At 51.4% G+C, this 18,045-nt stretch overlaps 1 protein-coding gene across 4 annotated transcripts in view; it reads left to right on the forward strand.

Annotated features, from left to right (window-relative positions):
* The first annotated feature begins 15,788 nt into the window (after positions 1 to 15,788).
* Positions 15,789 to 18,045, forward strand: part of NOS1AP (nitric oxide synthase 1 adaptor protein) — a 48,690-nt gene continuing 46,433 nt past the window's right edge. For 3 of the 4 annotated variants that reach the window (XM_074151823.1, XM_074151825.1, XM_074151826.1), the window contains exon 1: positions 15,792 to 15,936. In XM_074151823.1, the coding sequence (XP_074007924.1) occupies positions 15,832 to 15,936 (105 nt within the window). In that variant the 5' untranslated portion in view covers positions 15,792 to 15,831. Of the gene's footprint in view, positions 15,937 to 18,045 lie in introns of all 4 variants that reach the window. The other variant, XM_074151824.1, reaches the window with a different exon arrangement.

Genomic DNA, 18,045 nt, shown 5'->3' on the forward strand with positions numbered 1-18,045 from the left:
AGAATTGCTTTTCTATCCCCCACTTAGATCCATAATCTGACACTGCTCTCATGGGGAAGCCAGCATGCTTGCAAATCCAACCATCTTTCCTCCACTTAAAAACCATCCTAAATATAACCTTGCCCTGGGCAATGGCTGCCCAACCTTCCCACACGCTGCAAGAGCCGTGCAGCTGTGAAAGCAGCGGCATCTCTGAGGAAGGACTGCTAGTCCCTCGCCCCACACGCAGGGCTCAGCACCCACAGCTGGGCACGCAGCACTCCACACACTCGCTGCATTAGCTGCAGGGGCTGCTCGGACAGATAGACCTCTCAAACTTTCTCCGTCTTGGTGAGCAGCCCTGGGAGAGGGACCAGACCTCAGCATCCCCCCACAGAAGGACAGCAGCCTCTGCATCTCATCCTCCGTCTGTGCCAGGCACCAGGTGTGATGCACAGGGAGCTCTGGCCTTTTAAAAGGGGATGCGGAGGTGGCAAAACAAGCCCCGCACCTCTGCTGCCAGGGGACGGGCAGGCACAGGGTGCTGCTGCCGCTCCTGGGGGGGGGGTGGCTGATGCCATTAAAGGCTCTTTTCTGCTTTGCTGATGGCAAGAAAAGAGCCACGCAGTGGGGCAGGAATCGGAGCAGGCAGAGGCACGGCTGGGCGGTTTGCTCTGGCTGGGTGGTTTGCTCACGCAGCTCCAATTCAGCTTCTTGAGAACGTTGTCCTACTTATTTAATCTTTCAGAAAGATGCCTGACGGGTTTTATAAAGTGTCTGAGTGCAGTTTATGCTCTTGGGTTGCAGGAAATTAAATGCCTTTGGTTGTCTCTGAGGGCAGTAAAGAAAGAGTTCAGGAGCCTTATTAGACTTCATTTCCATTTCTCTTCATGTTAAAGGCATACTAAATAACGCCATCTGGGTGGATTTGGAGTATCTGTCATGTGCTTATCTGCAGGACAAGCAACAGTATAGATTATTACAAGTTCAAAATTGTAAAAAAACCCTTACTCATTCTCTCATTCAGTTTATTTTTTCACTTTTTTTCCCCCATACCTATCATCTCGCAATTGTAAACAGCTTGTGCAGTTGAACTATTGCTTCTTCCCAGTTTCACTGCCCAAATCCCAGACCCTGAGACTTTAAAGGCATACTGAAATCCAGACAAGAAAGTACTCCTGCAAATTCTTACTCTAGGGTCACGTTTATGCAACTCTAAATCTCCAGGAATAAGTGCATAGTATTTCTTCTTAATTCTGGGCTCGGAAGAGTTTCTCTCCCATGTGTTTTGGATCCGTTTCTCTGAACGGAGCAGCCTGAGGAGGACCAAGCACAAAGCAAGTGTCGGATGAGGCTCCCCTGTCATCAAACCTGCCTTTAAATTGTCCCCTTAAATTCCTCTGTTGAGTCGTTGCACTCAAGAAGGCTGCAAGGCATCTGGACTCCAGAAATTGGGCTCAAAGGGGACCATCGACTTTCAGTGAGGAAAGGCAGCTTTCCCTTGGAGCACCACCTGATGCTACATCCCTCCTTGTACTGTCACTTTTCACTGCAATCCTGGCCACTGAGCAGGTTGCAAGGTGTAGGAGTTAGCGGAGAGGTGGATGTAATTCGGGCCAAGGAACCCAAACGGGGAGAGCAACCTTCTCTTATTTTCCTAAAAACAGCACTTCCATCACAAAAAGCCTCTTGGTTTGCTGCAAGTGACTCTTTGACATTTCTGTTTCTCTGGGATAGTTCTCTTTTACATTCTGTATATTAAAATATGTTTTAAATTATTGTTATGTCACAGGGAAATGGCATAGCTATTTTAGTAATTATCTGGTTTATAGATTCATAAGCTTTTGGGCCAGAAGGGACTATTATGATCTGCAGAGCTGCGGCCAGAGAAGCTTGCCCGATGATTCCTCCCTCAAGCCTAGTGTTTCTGGCCGAGCGACAATCCATCTTCACATAGAGAGAAACCCAGTTGTGACTAGAAAGCACCAAGTTCTGGAGAATTTACATCACATCACCTGCAGGCGCCCCATACCTGCATGGGGTGCTCAACAGTTCTCCTTCCAGAAAGAGAGGAGCAGCCCATGCTCCTCTATGGCTCTCTGTAAGTGCATCCTCAGCAAGTTTGCCAACGACACCAAGCTGTGTGGTGTGGTCGACACGCTGGAGGGAAGGGATGCCATCCAGAGGGACCTGGACAGGCTTCTGAGGTGGGCCTGTGCAAACCTCATGAAGTTCAACAAGGCCAAGTGCAAGGTCTCGCACATGGGTTGGGGCAATCAATCCCAAGCACAAATACAGACTGGGTGGAGAATGGATTGAGGGCAGCCCTGAGGAGAAGGACTTGGGCATGCTCATGGACGATAAACTCAATATGAGCTGGCAATGTGCGCTCACAGCCCAGAAAGCCAACTGCATCCTGGGGTGCATGGAAAGAAGTGTGGCCAGCAGGGCAAGGGAGGTGATTCTACCCCTCTACTCCGCTCTGGCGAGACCCCACCTGGAGTACTGTGTCCAGCTCTGGGGCCTCCAACATAAGAAGGACATGGACCTGTTGGAGCAATTCCAGGGGAGGTCCATGAAGATGATCAGAGGGATGGAGCACCTCCCCTATGAAGACAGGCTGAGAGAGTCGGGGTTGTTCAGCATGGAGAAGAGAAGGCTCCAAGGAGACGTTAGAGCAGCCTTCCATTACCTGAAGGGAGCCTACAGGAAAAACAGGGAGGGACTCTTTATCAGGGAGTCTAGTGATAGGACGAGGGGTAATGGTTTTAAACTGAAAGAGGGGAGATTTAGATTGGATATTAGGAAGAAATTCTTTACTGTGAGGGTGGTGAGACACTGGAACAGGTTGCCCAGAAAGGTTGTGGGTGTCCCATCCCTGGAAGTGTTCAAGGCCAGTTTGGATGGGGTTTTGAGCAACCTGCTCTGGCATAAGATGTCCCAGCCTGTGGCAGGGGCAGTGGAACTAGATGATCTTCCAACTTCCAACTCTAACCATTTTATGATTCTCTCATTAAGATGGAGCTCTGTTTATGCCAGAAAAAAAACCACCCTCTCTGCTTCAATTGTTTCCTTCCTTTGGACATTTGGAATTGCAGAAGAAGGATGAGCTCAGGCTGGGATGGCAGCACCGATCCAGCTGGCTGCTGCCATCTACAGCAGGAGCACACATCGGTCAGGGCCGTACCAGCCCCGGAGAGCCCAGTCAGGTCCACTACACAGGTACCCACCTCCTCACCCTGTCCATTGCCTCCCTTCACCCTACGGGCTCCTGCATCTGTAATATCCAGGGTAGCACAAGCAGAGATCATAGACTCTGCCAGAGTCCCCGAGCCTTTCATTTATTATTGTTTCCTTTCCTACGGTGAAAAATGCCTAGAAGTGGGACCTGGGGACGTTTCCAGGAGCAGCAGGTGCTTCGTGCCTTGGGGAGCAAGGACCAGTTAATTGCTCCAATGCGAGTTGTCGATCTGTTGTCTCCAATCTCTTATTTTGGGGCTGTGAAGAGTTTTACAAGTGCAAAGAAGCTGATTCATTCCTCGCAGCCCGGGGAGCCCCCAGGCCCCTGGCAGCCACTGCGAAGCGGCTGTGGGCTGCTCTGGCACCGTGAGCTGTTTCACCTGCACGCCACAGCGGGGGGACTAGGAATTAAGTGGACTCTAATTTTATCGTCAGGGTTCATTAGGTTAATTAAATACTGTGGACGCACTCTGTTAATCAGCTTTGCAGTGGGAGAGCAGTTTCAGCGGGAGTCAAGGAGCTGCTCAGAAGCTGCTTGGCTAATGGTGCTAAATCCAATTTCATGCAACGACACAGTGCTGGGGAGATGATTAACAGGTTTCATGTCTCCCCGTCTGCTGGGGCTGTCCCCAGCTCCCCCCAGAGCTGGAGGGAGCAGGTGCTGGGCCAGCCTGGATGTATCTCATTGCTGGCTCACTGTGTGGCAGAGCCCAGCAGAGCTCCTTGCTCCTTTAAATAATCTTGGGATCTGCGCAAGGAAGAGAAGTCGTCTTTTAGGGCTGGTGTCAGCATCCCAATGCCAGGCAGGGCCAGCCTGGCTGTTTGGGTGAGTCCATCTGGCAGTGCCAGCCCCTCGTGCCCAACGAGGTTTCAGCTGGCAGGGAGATGCTGATTCGGAGCCATCACAGCAGGGAGCACCCCAGTGCTGCACTGAGGCAGGGCAATGATTTCAGGGGACGATAATAAATTGCCCATACAAATATATTGCTGGATTCAACGATCGAATGCCATTTGGAAAGGATTTGCATTTTCATATGTCTGAGAGGAATTTTAGAGACTCCACCTTCAAAAAAGCTCTCACGGGCTATTCCCTCCTCTCTCCTCGGTACACAAGAAGTGACTTTGAAATATAAAATGGCATTGACTGCAAATTAGTTGAAATAAAAGTACTTATGTGACCCAAAGGTTTTCTTGGTGGGGAAAATTATCACCTGTACAAGCAGGAGGATGTGACTGGTGATGGCTTGAGGTCCGGGCTCCACACAGAGCGGTGACGCAGACATCCCCGCACCAGGGGGTTGTCCCAGGCTGCTGAGCAGAAGCAGGATGGGGGTGATCAGAAATAAGTATTTTTTCCCCCATTGCACAATGGGGATGAGAGAAGAGGTGGGCATCAGAGCTTGGTCCAAGTAGGCAAGTTGACTGAAGGGCCATAAGGGAGCTGGCAGAGAGCTGTATTGGGCCGGTGCGGGGGGATAGCATCCCTCGTAACTGCACTGCAGCACATAAAGGGCAAGTTTACCAGGATTCAGTGATTCTAGAGTAGGTGATAGGAAGATAATTCATTCCCATCCTCTGGCTTTTATAGGGACTTGGTGCTCATCAGATAATTCTGATTTTGCTCTTTGATCAGATTATGACTTTGGCTGGTAAAGGTAACGACAGAAATGTGAAATACTTGAGCTTTGCTGGCATTTTAGTCTGGACAGTGCAACAGTCTGATTTTAAAAGTTATCAGTAAAAGACACATTAAATGAATTAAAATGTAGCTGACAAGCCCATTTCAAGAAGTCAGCGTGAGCCAGAAACTCTCAGCAAGTGGGCATCTCTGGGGTCTACAGGGGTCAGGGTCTGGCATTTCTGTGGGTAGCATCACTGCCGGCAGCATTTGCCGCGTGGCCAGGACAAGCCGGCTGGCTGCAATGGTGAACATGGGGCTGAGCTCTGCAACCTGTGCCAAACGGGGAGCACAAGCTTTTTGGATGGCTCCCCTTCCCTGGGCTGAGCCCTTTCCCAGCAGAAAAGCAGCTGGGGATGTTGGTTGACAGTCAGCTGAATATGAGCCAGCAGTGTGCCCAGGTGGCCAAGAAGGCCAACAGCATCCTGGCCGGCATCAGGAACAGTGTGGTGAGTAGGACCAGGGAAGTGACTGTCCCCCTGTGCTCAGTGCTGGTGAGGCTGCACCTTGAATATTGTGTTCGGTTTTGGGCCCCTCACTACAGGAAAGACATTGAGGTGCTGGATTGCGTCCAAAGAGGGACAATGATGCTGGTAAGGGGTCTAGAGCACAAGTCTTGTGAAGAGCTGCTGAGGGAGCTGGGGTTGTTTAGCCTGGAGAAAAGGAGGCTCAAGGGAGACCTTATTGCTCTCTAAAGCTACCTGAAAGGAGGTTGTAGTGAGGCAGGGGTTGGTTTCTTCTCCCAGGTAACAGGTGATAGGACAAGAGGAAATGGCCTCAAGTTGTACCAGGGGAGGTTTAGGATGGATATTAGGAAAAATTTCTTCACTGAAGGGGTTATCAAGCATTGGAACAGGCTGCCCAGGGAAGTGGCTGATTCACCATCCCTGGAGGTATTTTAAAGACGGGTAGACATGGTGCTTAGGGACACATTTTAGTGGTGGTTTTGGCAGTGTTAAGTTAATGGTTGGACTCGATGATCTTAAAGGTCCCTTCCAACCTAGATGATTTTATGATTCTACGAGTTAATGAACCTCTCAGTCTCTCCTCATGTGGCTCATGCTCCCCCACCAGCCACTGCGGTGGCCTCACCAGACTCGCTCCAGGATGTCACTGTCCTTATACTGGGGAGCCCAAGCCAGCCCCAGCTCTGCAGCTGCAAACAGGCCTTTTCCCCCCATCAACTCATAAACTTGGGTGATGCTATTTTAAAAGCTGGATTCAATAGGTACGTCCATGTGCGCTTTTTTTATGGACAGTAATTTCAGCATCTGTTCGGGCTGCTGAAGCACCTTGTAGCACTGGAATCATGTGCTCCAATATTTGTTCAAGGACAGGATTATTTTTTCGTTGATTTCAGGCTAATCATACAAAGAAAAGCAACATCTGCTCAGTGAATGGGCTCCCAAGGAGAATTAACCACTCTCACACAGAAAAGAATGGGAAAGAGTTGAACCAGCAAGATTCTCTTTAGGAAGAACATCTATTTTTAGCCCCTTGTGTGGCCCCATCCTTTCCTCCCTCTTTTCTGCCACTGCCCATCAGAAGCGGGCAAATACCACTGGCATCGGCTTTTCTCCTTCCTCGCCATCATCCCCATCCCCACATCTTGACTCCCATTCACTGATTGAGCCTCTCAGAAAAAAATACAATTTCCAGCGTGTCATCCGTCTATGGTGCACATGAACTTATGTGCCAGTGAAATGAGTGCAGCAGAGATTATTTGAATCCATGCCAAGGTTACCCATAAAACACAAGTCAGCTGCACAAAGGTGGAATGGGGAGCCCTGGTAATAAGATGGAAGCAATATAGGAAACTATCCTAACAAGAGTGTGGTAATTAGAATTGGGCTGTTTGTTTCCCGTCGCATTGAGAGGCAAGCCATAAATCAGGAAGGCGTCTGCCGTGCAGGATCCAAGGGCTCTCAAAGCAGTAGGAAAAAGCCATCCATCACTGTTAGCAGAAGGAGGATTTGAGTTTAAATTACAGATTCTCAAACTATGCATTTGCAATTGTTTGGAAACAAAGTCCTCTTTAATTTTTCCCTCGGCATGGAGGGGGCTGAGCCAGCTACAGCAGGGTTCAGCTTATGCCTAATCAGGCCCCAAAAGGAGCAGAAAGGGAAAACTGAGGGGGGACCCAAGAGCTCCAGTGCACAGGCACTGCCATCCTGCTGAGCACCCGAATCCACCTTCTTAACCACCTGGCCTTCTTTCCTTTGTGGGCATTTTTCCACTTAGAGTGTGTTTCCGAAATAACCTGGTCCTTGAAACAGAGACAAGGGAAGAGAGGGACAATCCCAAGAGCTTTTGTCCTGCTGAAAACTCCTGCTGACCTCTCTGTGCTTCCACCAGCACCAAAGCCTCCTGCAGGGAAATGCATCCTCAGGTGCCTAGAGGATGCTGGCACATTCCACCACACCTGGTCCTGCGAAACCCCAGACACTTGCTCACAGCCCTGGGCAAATCCCCTGCCTCATATTTTTGGACGGATGACCCTTCCCTGGATGCCACCTTCAGCTGAGGCTATGGAAATGGTTCCTTCTGGATCCCAACTCCTAGCTCCTCCTGCGAGGCTTGGTCACCCCCCTGTCCCCATCATGCAGCCTGCAGCTACATCCCCATGTCCCCCTCTTGCACCATTACTGTCACTCCACTGTCATGCCCAGTGCATTTCCACGTCTTCTGTGGCCTTAGTCCCCCTGTGTGCCGCTGCCAGCGCAGGGACACCACCCTATCCAGGGTGGCCCTGTCACCTCCCTCTGGTGTCACTGGCAATGCTGGGGACCAATCACGCTTGGGCCCCAGCTGGCAGCAGGTGGGTGTGGGGGGCTCTGAGCATCCCCTCCACCTCTCTCCCCCAAGGAGCTGGCTGGGGCTCAGAACACGCTGCTCCCTGTGCCTCCTTCCATCCATCGGTCCGTCTGTCTGTCCCAGCAGCAGGAAGCAGCTGAGCACCCAGGCACCCACCTGCTCTGCTCATCCCTCCTTCAACCAGAGTCCAACCATGGTGAAATTATGTAAAATCCGTAACGATGGCAGCCAGGGCTATTAACTATTAACTGCGCTGTTTTAATTTGTCCCTGGACATTTGCAGTCACTGGGATTTGGGGGCTGATACATATATTATTTTTTTATATGAATACATCTCCAGGCAAGAAAGTTGAGCAGCAAACACAGAAACGTTCATTGCCCAGATATGAGGGTTCCCTTAAGAGACTATATCAGAGTTTTGGATTTAGCATGTAAAATATGTGGGAGTAAAAGTGAAATACTGCCTTTTCAGACCTTTGCCTATTGACAGGCTGTGGGAAGGCGGCTGTGGAGAGGGGCAGAGCTGGGGGAGGTTTTCCAGGTGAGGTTAGAGACCAGAACACGTCCCCAGGGGTGTACTTGAGCACCGAGGAAGGCGTTTGCCGTGGACTTTGCCTCGGTGGGGCTGGGCGCAGGGAGTGTTTTTCAGGGAACTCTGCAGCCATCAGCAGGCACCGGCACAGCTGCTGCACCGGCACGGCTGTGGTTTGGCACCCGCAGGATTATCACATCCCCTTGCACAGGGAAAGGGATGCACGCCCACAGATTTGTCAAGGGTGAGGACCAACCACTTGCACCTAGCAGGAGAGATGCTCCCCCAACCTGGTGGGCTGGATGGGGGTGTCCCAGCCCTCGCCTTGCCACCCTCGTAAGTCACTGCATGTCAATCCCCACATAAATGCAGGCTTGTGTCAGAATTAATCATCCTGGCAGTTTACAAGCCAATTAAAGGAAGGGGCCATGTGTCTGATTATACAGCAAACAAGCCTTGGCAAATTACAAACATATCAAAGGTATTTCCAATTAGCTGCAGTGATTCACGGGGGAGAGCACCCAGGATAACGGCTCCTCCTCAGTTTGGTGTCTTGCACTCAGGAACCAAGCAATAACTTGTCTGAAGATCATAAGCTGCATTCCCAAACAAAGAATGCCAAGTATTGTATTTATTTATCAGCCGCCAGTGAGGAATTGCTACAAGAAGCTAGACAGCTAGACATGGCAATTAACATATAATTTGAATATGGCTACTTGCTTGTCACACAAATGAAGAAGATGTTCTTCTTCCTTGGTCCTCCTTATAGAAGCTGAGAAAAGCCACATTCCTTCAGATTCCTTCTTGTCTCCAGTGCAACATAAAAGCCACGGCCAAAATTGTGCACTCTGGACTGGGATTGTAGGGACAAGGCTGGTCTGGTGCCCTGGGCTCTTCCTGCAGAGAGGGAAGGTCCTCCTGTGTAAATTCCCCTACATCCAGGCAAAACTAACCTCAAGGCTTTTCCTTCTGCAGTGATTCTACCTTGGGAACAACATCATGATCGACTGCAAATGAATTTCAGGCTGACGGTTGGCAGAGCCAGCACCTTGCGGTGTTGCACACCTGGAGCAGCTGCTTGATGCTGCAGCCCTCCCTGCCACACCATCAAGGGACCGCCAGCACAGCTCCCTCTCACTTTAGGTCCTCACTCTCCTTCTCATGGGCATTTGCCCATCCCCATTGCTGTGGGCATCCCAAGCCTAGGGTTGGGCAGGGGAGCCTGCCAGGCACCCAGGAACAAACCCATTTGTTGGCTTCTTCCACTTCTGCATTATGTTTTTTTCCCCTCCATGGTCTGGCAGGCAACATGGGGCCGCTTCTTTCACTCATTGGGAGCACCTGGGGAAGTAGTGATTTAAGCAGATGTGACTCACCTTGCAGTGAGGTAGTCTGGTCTAGGCAGGGGAGATGGCAGGGTTTCTTGGATGTGTAGCTGTGCCCTATGTGTGGCCCTTTGCAGCTTGCTGCAGATGTTTTCCAGCTGTGTACAGGTCCATCCTCCAGGCTGTTGGAGGTGGGGAAGGAGCTGAGCCCTGGGGATGTATGCTATGCTTGCTGTGGGGATGAGAAACACTGTATGTTGAGGAGGTAAGTACTAATTCTTACAATGAGCAGCTCTTAATACATTTATTGATAAATTTACTGGCAACTATTACAACTGATCATGCTAAGAAGGGTTAAGAATGATGTTTATGCAGTGTGTCTTTCTTATACTATTTAGGCATGTTTATTGTTAATGGGCCAGGGAGATTAGAAGAGGATGAATATCGTATGGGATGGCTCCTGCATGGCTGTGAAATGTCCAGTGGATGTGGGCATTGCTTCAGCCTGCTGTGGGACTACTTCTGCTGCTGGTTGTGGGTAGCTCCCACATGTGGAGCCCTGTTGGAGGCTCACAGGGACAGCGTCCCACTGCCACCAGCTCCCTGCTGTGGCAATGGGAGGCTGGGTGCTCCAAGCCTTCCAGGCTCTCATGGCTTACTTGTAGGCTGTGATGGGGCTGGCTGAGCCTGGCAGGGAGGAATGTTAATTTTAGCCGGCACCTGCTCCGCTCCAGGGAGTGTATTTATTTCAGAAGCACCATGTGTTTGTCTTTCTGAAACAAAAATGTTTCAAGACTTGGGGTTTGTGGAGAGCTTCCAAAAACCTGGGATAATTGCAAATTGAAAGGAGATAGTGGTGCAAAGAATAAAAATGTCTATGAAGACAAAATCTGAGTTTTCAGGTGGTTCCATTAATAGCCTGTCTGCACCACTGCAGATAACAAAGATGGGACTGTGTTTTTAAAAACAGCTCTGAAATTGTTCCTAGTCGCACTTCTAAAATAAATAAATACACACATATGTGTGTGCCTGATGAGAATGAGCTCTGCCAGCTCATCAGAATAAAATGTCAGCAAATGCCAGCAAGTTCCTGACCTTAATTCCAGCAGACTTGCCTTCCTCCCTTTCTGAAGTTTTTACTTCCTTCCTAGCCCCTGCTATTTAGATGTTAATCACCAGGTTTTACTAGGCAGCAAAGGCACCTCCTTGCTGTGCCGACCTGCATGCCCTGCTTACTGCTTCTTCCATCTGGGACTATCCAGGTGACTGGAGGGACAAGGTGACTCCCTGCCCAAGCCCACCATGGGCTCACAGGTAATGAGTTTGGAGATACTCTGCACCAGCTGGGCCTTCGTGTCACATAGGTCTGTGCTCTAGTGCGCTCTTCAACTGTAGGACCATGACCCTAAAATAATTTGCTGTGATAGGATTTCATGGAAGGACATTAAAGCAAACTAGAGCACCAAACTGTGAGCTGGATCCTACCTTTCCAATCAGAATGCCTGCCTAAGAGCCAATTTGCTTTACAATTTATTGCTTAAAGCTGCAAAATCCACCATCTGCTCATTTCCTCTCATAGCTGTGCCCTGTGATGTTTCTCATTCCCACCCACATCTAGCACAATAAAAAAATATTTGCATACCTGGCCAAAAGCCCTTTTATTATTATTCTCTGGAGGAGGGGCCTCTCGAGCACAAACAGTGTGCAGTGTGTTTTCCCCAAAACCTCTGTGCTGCGCTGTTGCTGTGCAAGCAACACATGCAATGATGGCTGTGGAGTAATCAGCCATGGGTACATTTTGAGAGCACTAGCAGCAAGAGACAGGGGACAGTGGCCAGCTGGGGCTGTGCTGCGTGCTCGCCATTGCCTTGTTTGCTGGTGGTTGTCCTCTCCTCCCACAGTGTGTGCGGCACAAGAGTTGCAGGGAAAGTCACAGCTCTGCCGTCCTGGCACAAACTGTGTTTGATGTATGAAGTGCTCTGCAAACATTACGTTTCCCCATGGCTAGGTAAAGGATCGCAGGTGGGTTCTGTTACAGGCTGTGGAGGTTACATTAACAAACAAGCCTTTCTGCTGGAAATACTGCAATATTTCCATAGTGTGGTTTGTTTTTTTTAAGGTCAAGACTAGACAATGCGTGCTGATGCTTGCAGGCCAGACAATCGTTATAAAATATTTGCACAATATCAGCTCTTTTCGAGTCCTGAAATCTATCGAAGCTTTGCAATGTTTTGAAAACCACTGTGGGTGAACTCAAAACACTCCTGACCAACTCTTCCAGGTCCCTTTTTTTTGGGGGGTACATTGCTCAGTGCAGACTAAAGCACAAGCATGCTGCCAGATGGGGTGACAGTTGCCTCTCCCAGCTGTGTCTCGTGGCACCCTAGCAGCTACTGGGGGGATGTAGTGGAGCTGCAGGGCTCTGCCTCCAATTCACCTACTGCTTGCACTGTCTGGAAGGGTCTGGTGGTGGAGGGGTATTGGAGCAGGCACGTAGTGACAAGCTTTTTGTGGCTGGCTTTCATGTAAGCATTGCAAGAACACCACCTCAACTTCACAGGGTGAAAAAGGAAGTCTGTGAATCTCGGGTGGGGTGTGGGACTGGTTTCCCTGGGGTGCTGGGGCAGGAACAAGGCCAGAAGCAACCAAAAGAGGTGTTGATCTCTTCTCCTAAGGGTTGTCAAGCGTTGTAACAGGCTGCCCGGGGAAGTGGTTGAGTCGCCATCCCTGGAGATATTTAAGAGAGGTGTTGATGTGGTGCTGAGGGACGTGGCTTAGTGGTAACTTGGCAGTGCTAGGTTACCGGTCGGACTTGATGATCTTAAAGGTCTTTTCCAACAGAAATGATTCTGTGAAAGCCCTGGGCTGCAAGGCTCTCCGGTCACCTCTCCAGCCCAGACTGGGTTTTCCGTGCTGCATTTCACGGCTTTCCCAGGAGATGGCAGGCCAGCTTTACAAATCCACAACCCGCAGCGGGCAGCCGCAGCCTGCGCCGGGACAGGGCTGGGCGAGAGCCGCGGGGACCGAGCAGTGGGTACCAAGGAGCGGAGACCGAGCCGCCTCCCCCCGGCAGGGCCACAGCTGGCGGGCTGCACCGCTTCTTCCTCCTCTGTGCGCCTCGGAGGCTGTTCAAAACTCTTCTGTTAATGGATGGACCCCTTCAAAACGTCCTCCCAGTTCACTCAAGTTTACGCGGGCCACGTGCCCGACAACAAGTCTCCCTGGCTTTGGTGAGGTGTCACCTCTGCTCGGGTGGCACATGGGACCTTTGTCCTAGGCCATTGTGCAAATGTGGGTGAGCCATTGCGTCCTCGCAGGGGCGGAAATGGATGGGACTGCAAAAACAAGCAAACCGGTTACACAACTTCAAGGTATAATTCCAGGGCTTCTAATTATTGATTTTGAAAGGGAGGAAACAGGTTCCGGACTTGCAGGACAAACCCGAGTGTGAGAGTTTAATCCTCTCCCGATTCTTTGGGGATTTCCCGTACCTTCTGGCTGTGGTGGTGGACTAGGCTTGATGTCCTGGGATCAAAATCTTGGAAAGGCTCTCCCAGGAAGAGGTGGTGGTTTGGCAGGCGTGGTGAAGGGGAAGGGAGAGTTGGTCATTGTCACTCTCTTTTTTTTTTTTTTTTTTTTTTTTTTTTTTTCTCTGGTGTCACAGTTAATTTTTGTAACATAACAGGAAGGTGGAATCGCACGAAATGCCACAGGTATACTAAACTCCCTGTGAAGCCTGTGTGACTTTGTCTGGAGCACTGCCCAATGCTGGAAGTACCACCCAAATCACATGTGAGTCAACGGGCAGGTGGGGGTTTGGAACAAACTGGTTGCAGGAAGAGCTGCTGCCCCCCACCCCAGGCTGCTGTTTCCATGCTGCAGCAGTACTAAGCAGCTGATATGAGAGGTCCTCAAGCTGAGAGGCTAGAAGCAACTGTAGAGTGAGGGTCGTACTTTGGTTCAACCCCAGCATTTGAAGAGCAGTTGCCAGGTTTGCTCCTGCAGGTGCTGCAGCAGTCAGTGGGAAGCACCACTGTGACTGGAAAAGGCCAGAGGAGCAGGCTATGGACTGCCCAGGGCATCCACCACCCACTAGGGTCTGTGAGCAGCTCCAGCACTGGCCATGCAAACCCACTGGGACTGCCTGGGAGGAGCTGGCTTGTTCCCCAGGCTCTGAGGGCCATCCATCAAACACCGATGTCTGTGCCTGGGGGAAAACCTCTCTGAAGGCACTACTCACGGAAGAGATGCTCACAAGCCCTCCCATGTGGGAATTCAGTTCTTTGCTGAATCCACAGGGTTTTACTAGCTGTGGAAAGCCAGCAGTTGGCAAGACTGTATGTCTTTAATCAATTGTAGCACAGGAACAGGGCTCCAGAGAAGCTGTGAGATCTCTGTCCCTGGGGATATTTGCAACTTGCCTAGACACAGCCCAGAGCACTTGTATTGAAGCTTGCCTGGCTTGGAGCAGGCATTGGACTACAGACCTCAAGGAAACTTCTCCGGTGGTGGTATCATTCCCTTCAGTGCTGTCAGCTAAACCTTTGCTAGAGGTAAACAGAAACCTTCGACAAGAACCCAGAATGTCAAACGCCACGGAGCAGATCCAGGCTGAAGACTATCCCACCACTGGCTTCTGCCTGTCCCAGACTTATTGTGAGCTTAAGTGCCTTGTGAGTGTTCAGTTCTCTCCACCCTTTTTGCCTGAGCGCTCCCTGCAATGCGCAGCACTGGTCCCCTCCCCTCTTCTAAAACAAGGAGTAATGGTTTTCAAGAGCCCAGGTCTTGCTGGTGTGGTGCCTTCAGTGGGAAGTCATCTCTTGATTCACTTGTCCCAGTGCTGACAGCTCTGTGTGATCACACCCTGAGCCCAGTGTGGGAAAGCTGGCAGCACAGCAGCCATTCCCGTACACCTCTCATGAGTACAGGGATTTCTGAGCTTGTCATGTAATTGCCTGTACCCGCCTGTTATCTGAGCCTCTGGGAATGGTGGAAAGCCCACTCCACATCGAGGGGAAACAAACCAGGATTTCAGATGTGACTGAAACACCGTGGCTGGCTCTGAACTATGTTATAAACTCGAAGTTTCACCACATTGGTTCAGTCTGAAAAATGGATGGGTGTGAATCTGTTATGCCCACGGAAGGGTAATCAGCCAGTGCTGCTGTTCGCACTGCAGTCATTTAGAAACCTGAGGCACTCAAGGGAAACATGCTCTGGGGTGTAGGACGATGCAGGCAGAGCGAGGGAAAAGTGATGGGAATTGTGGGTCTCCTGTGGAGATGGGGGATGTGTCTGCCCTGGGAAAGGCTTGTCCCAAGTGGTGCCTCTGGCATGTTTGAAGGCCAGTGTGAGCTCTTCAGCTGTGCCGCAGTGTGATGAGCTTCACAGCTGTCATGCAGCATCTGTGGATGTTAAAACACAGAAGGATGGAGCCCTACCTGAGGGCGCACTATGCATGCGGGTGTAAGGGGTGAAACAGCCTGGACTCGCAGTCAGAGCTGCACGAGTAGGTCCCTGCCCATCTGGAAGCATCTCTGGGGTGCTTTCAGCGGCTGGGGGAGCACATTCACAGCTTTCAGGGCTGTTATAAGGTAGGGCATAGTAGGGTCAGGTCTGGTCACAAGGACTGGCCTTTCATTAAGCACAAGGTGGAGATTTTTCCCACCTCCAGTTCGCTTAATTTCCGTCATGTCCAGCGCTCATATAAAGCTCTGGGTACAGGAGTCACTGGCCTGAGCCCTGTAGTAGCCGAGGAGGGATGCGTTTCTCAGCCCTGCTCCTAGCCGAGGGCTTGCCCTGTGTGCCTTGGCGGGGGCGGCACGGCGTTCCCCCACCGCCCGGCGCACTCCCCGGGCTGTGCTGGACCCCCACCACCGTAACCCCTTGCGAGGCTTTTCCTATCCCCCCGCCCCCTTTCTTCTTTTTTTTTTTTTTTTTTTTTTTTTTTTTTTTTTAAAAACTTCGGCGGGGCCGGGGTGCAGACCCGACACCGCGCACTAGATGTCAGCGCTGCCTTCCCCGCCGACCCTTTCGGCTCCTCATTTTTTAAGCCTCCCTGCTCCTCCCCTCTGGAAGGAGGTGGGGTGGTGGGGTGCGGAGACCCGCGCTGCCAGACCCCCCCCTCCTCCCCTGCCCGCCCTTCCTCCGCGCTCCGCGGCGGCGCGTCCCCGCCCCGGGGCCGGCCGGCGGCGAGGGGCGGAGGTTCCGCGGCGGCGGCGCCGGGCGCGCTGCAGGGGCAGCCCGGCCGCCGCGGGGCCGCCATGCCCGCCAAGTCCAAGTACAACCTGGTGGACGACCGGCACGACCTCCGCATCCCTCTGCACAACGAAGACGCCTTCCAGCACGGCATCTGCTTCGAGGCCAAGGTGGGCAGCGGGCGCGGAGGGGACCGGCGGGGGGTTCGCGGGGGTCCCTGCCCAGCGCTTGTACACCCCCGGACTCTCTGGCATTCCCTGTTGTCCAGCTCTCTTTTCGCATAGCCTTGGTTTTTTTTCCCCGGGAGCCCATCCTGTAGGTGTACCTTCTCTCCACCAAACTCAGCTGCAAAGAGTTGGGTGAGGCTTCCCACCCATCCCGTAAGGGTGTTGGAGCTGGATGGGTCAAGCTGGAGCAGAGTCACCCTGCTGTTTTCCCTCCTTGGCTCTGCGTGGTATTGCTTGGGGACGTTGGCCCGGGGGAACCAGGGACTGCGTGCATCTTCCCGGGGAAGGCTTGGGCTTTGCTCTGCATTTCCAGCGCTGTGGGAAGTGCTGGAATGCTGGCGTGTTGGGGGACGGTTGGTGTTCCTGCAGGATGCCTTGTACCCTGGTTCCCCTCTAATGGGATAAACCCATCGTGTGAGCAGGCGGAGGAACCGCATGCCATTTGCGGTGCAGTGCAAGAGGTCAGGGCTGCCTGCCTGAAATAAAAGCTTGCTGTTTCTCCTTGCATATATAAACCATTCTTGCTAGTGGATTTGGCAGGAAGCGCTATTTATTTTTTTTTATTTTTTTTAATTTTTTTTACGTTGGGATCTCTCAGACTCTTACTCCACTTAGGCTGTGGCTTCCCACAGTCTGAGTGCTTGTGCTCTCTCGGCAGGCTGGGAAAAAGCCAAGCTACCTGTCTGCATTACCCAGCCTTGAGCAGGTAGTGCCAGCCGGCAGTACATCGGGAAGTAGCTGGCCAGGAAATTTGAAAAGGGGAAATGTATAATCCTGCCCTCCTTGCTGTTCCCGGGGGATATGATTGTCACGTTGATGAGATACTCCTTGACTTGGAAAAAAGCTGGTGTAGAACAGATTTTGAGTGGCAGGGAGGGAGGCATCTGTCGCACACCATTGTCCTTGGAGCATGGGTGCTGGCAGGGGAAGAATCAAAGCTTTGGCATCTAATCCTGTGCAGTGCCCTGGGGGACAAGGCTGCACCTCCTTGGAGGGTGCTGAAGTTATGTTGTTTCCCCCTCTTCTCGCAGCTGGGAGGGTTCCTCTGCAAAGGGCATTGCTTGCCTGATGGCGGGCACCGTGCTGCAGAGAGCAAAACAGCAGAGGAGTTGTTTATGGAGCAAACTTAAACCTGCTTTGCAACTCTTTCCTGGGAAAGACTGTGCAAATTCAGCTTTGCAGCCTATCCCTCCTGGATTATTGGAGCCAAATGTTGTTTTACTGCCAGCGCCTGCTCACCCCTCACCTGTGGGGAGGCTGCAAAGCATCTCCCCTTCTAAATCCCAGGTGCCCGAGTGCAAGTGCTGTGCCTCTTCCATGCCAGGTTTGTGTCACCCAGGAGTGGGACAGGGCTTCAGTTGCCCCTCGATCTGCTCATGGCTGATCTCTTTTCCATGCCGCTGGTCTGGCTGCATTAATGGGGTGGTGCATATTAGTCTTTGTTAGCTCTTCTTTCTCTTATTTTGTATCCTGTGGCACGCGTTAATGCCAAGCGCAATCCGTACAAAACCCAGCTTCTGAATTTGTGGGCTTCTCCAGCAGCCCCTGATGCCAGATGCAGAATGCAGATGGCTTAGGCAATTACTCCATCCTTTTATTAGATTGCTGGAGATTAATTAAATGCTTACACTCCTTTAGTTCCTTTTATCCCCAAGAATCCCAAGCGCTTAAACCCGCTTGGCTCTTGTTTCGGTCAGACACCCAGCGCGAGTCACAAAAATGAGGAACTCTGATTTAGAGCAGAACTTTGGGGGGAGGTTAAGAAAGAAAAATGCTCAGCTGGAGTGCCAAGACTCGCGTGCCTGTCTCCTAAAAGCCTCCTGGGATTGCTGATAGTGCAGGCGGTGGGGATCCCAGTGTTATAGCCCTCAGCAGCTGGATCAGCGGTCTCTGCTCTGGCAGCCCGGGATTCCTGACGAGCTTGCTTGGGGCTCACTGCAGAGGGGGGAACACGGGCCTGAGTCGGTATGCGCTGATTTATTGTTTTAATTTTTAATTTTATTTTTACACTCAGACCTATGTTGTCTGCTGCTGTCTTTAAATGGCACACAT

The sequence above is a fragment of the Numenius arquata genome, chromosome 8 (assembly GCF_964106895.1).
Source record: "Numenius arquata chromosome 8, bNumArq3.hap1.1, whole genome shotgun sequence".
Taxonomy (NCBI): Eukaryota; Metazoa; Chordata; class Aves; order Charadriiformes; family Scolopacidae; genus Numenius; species Numenius arquata.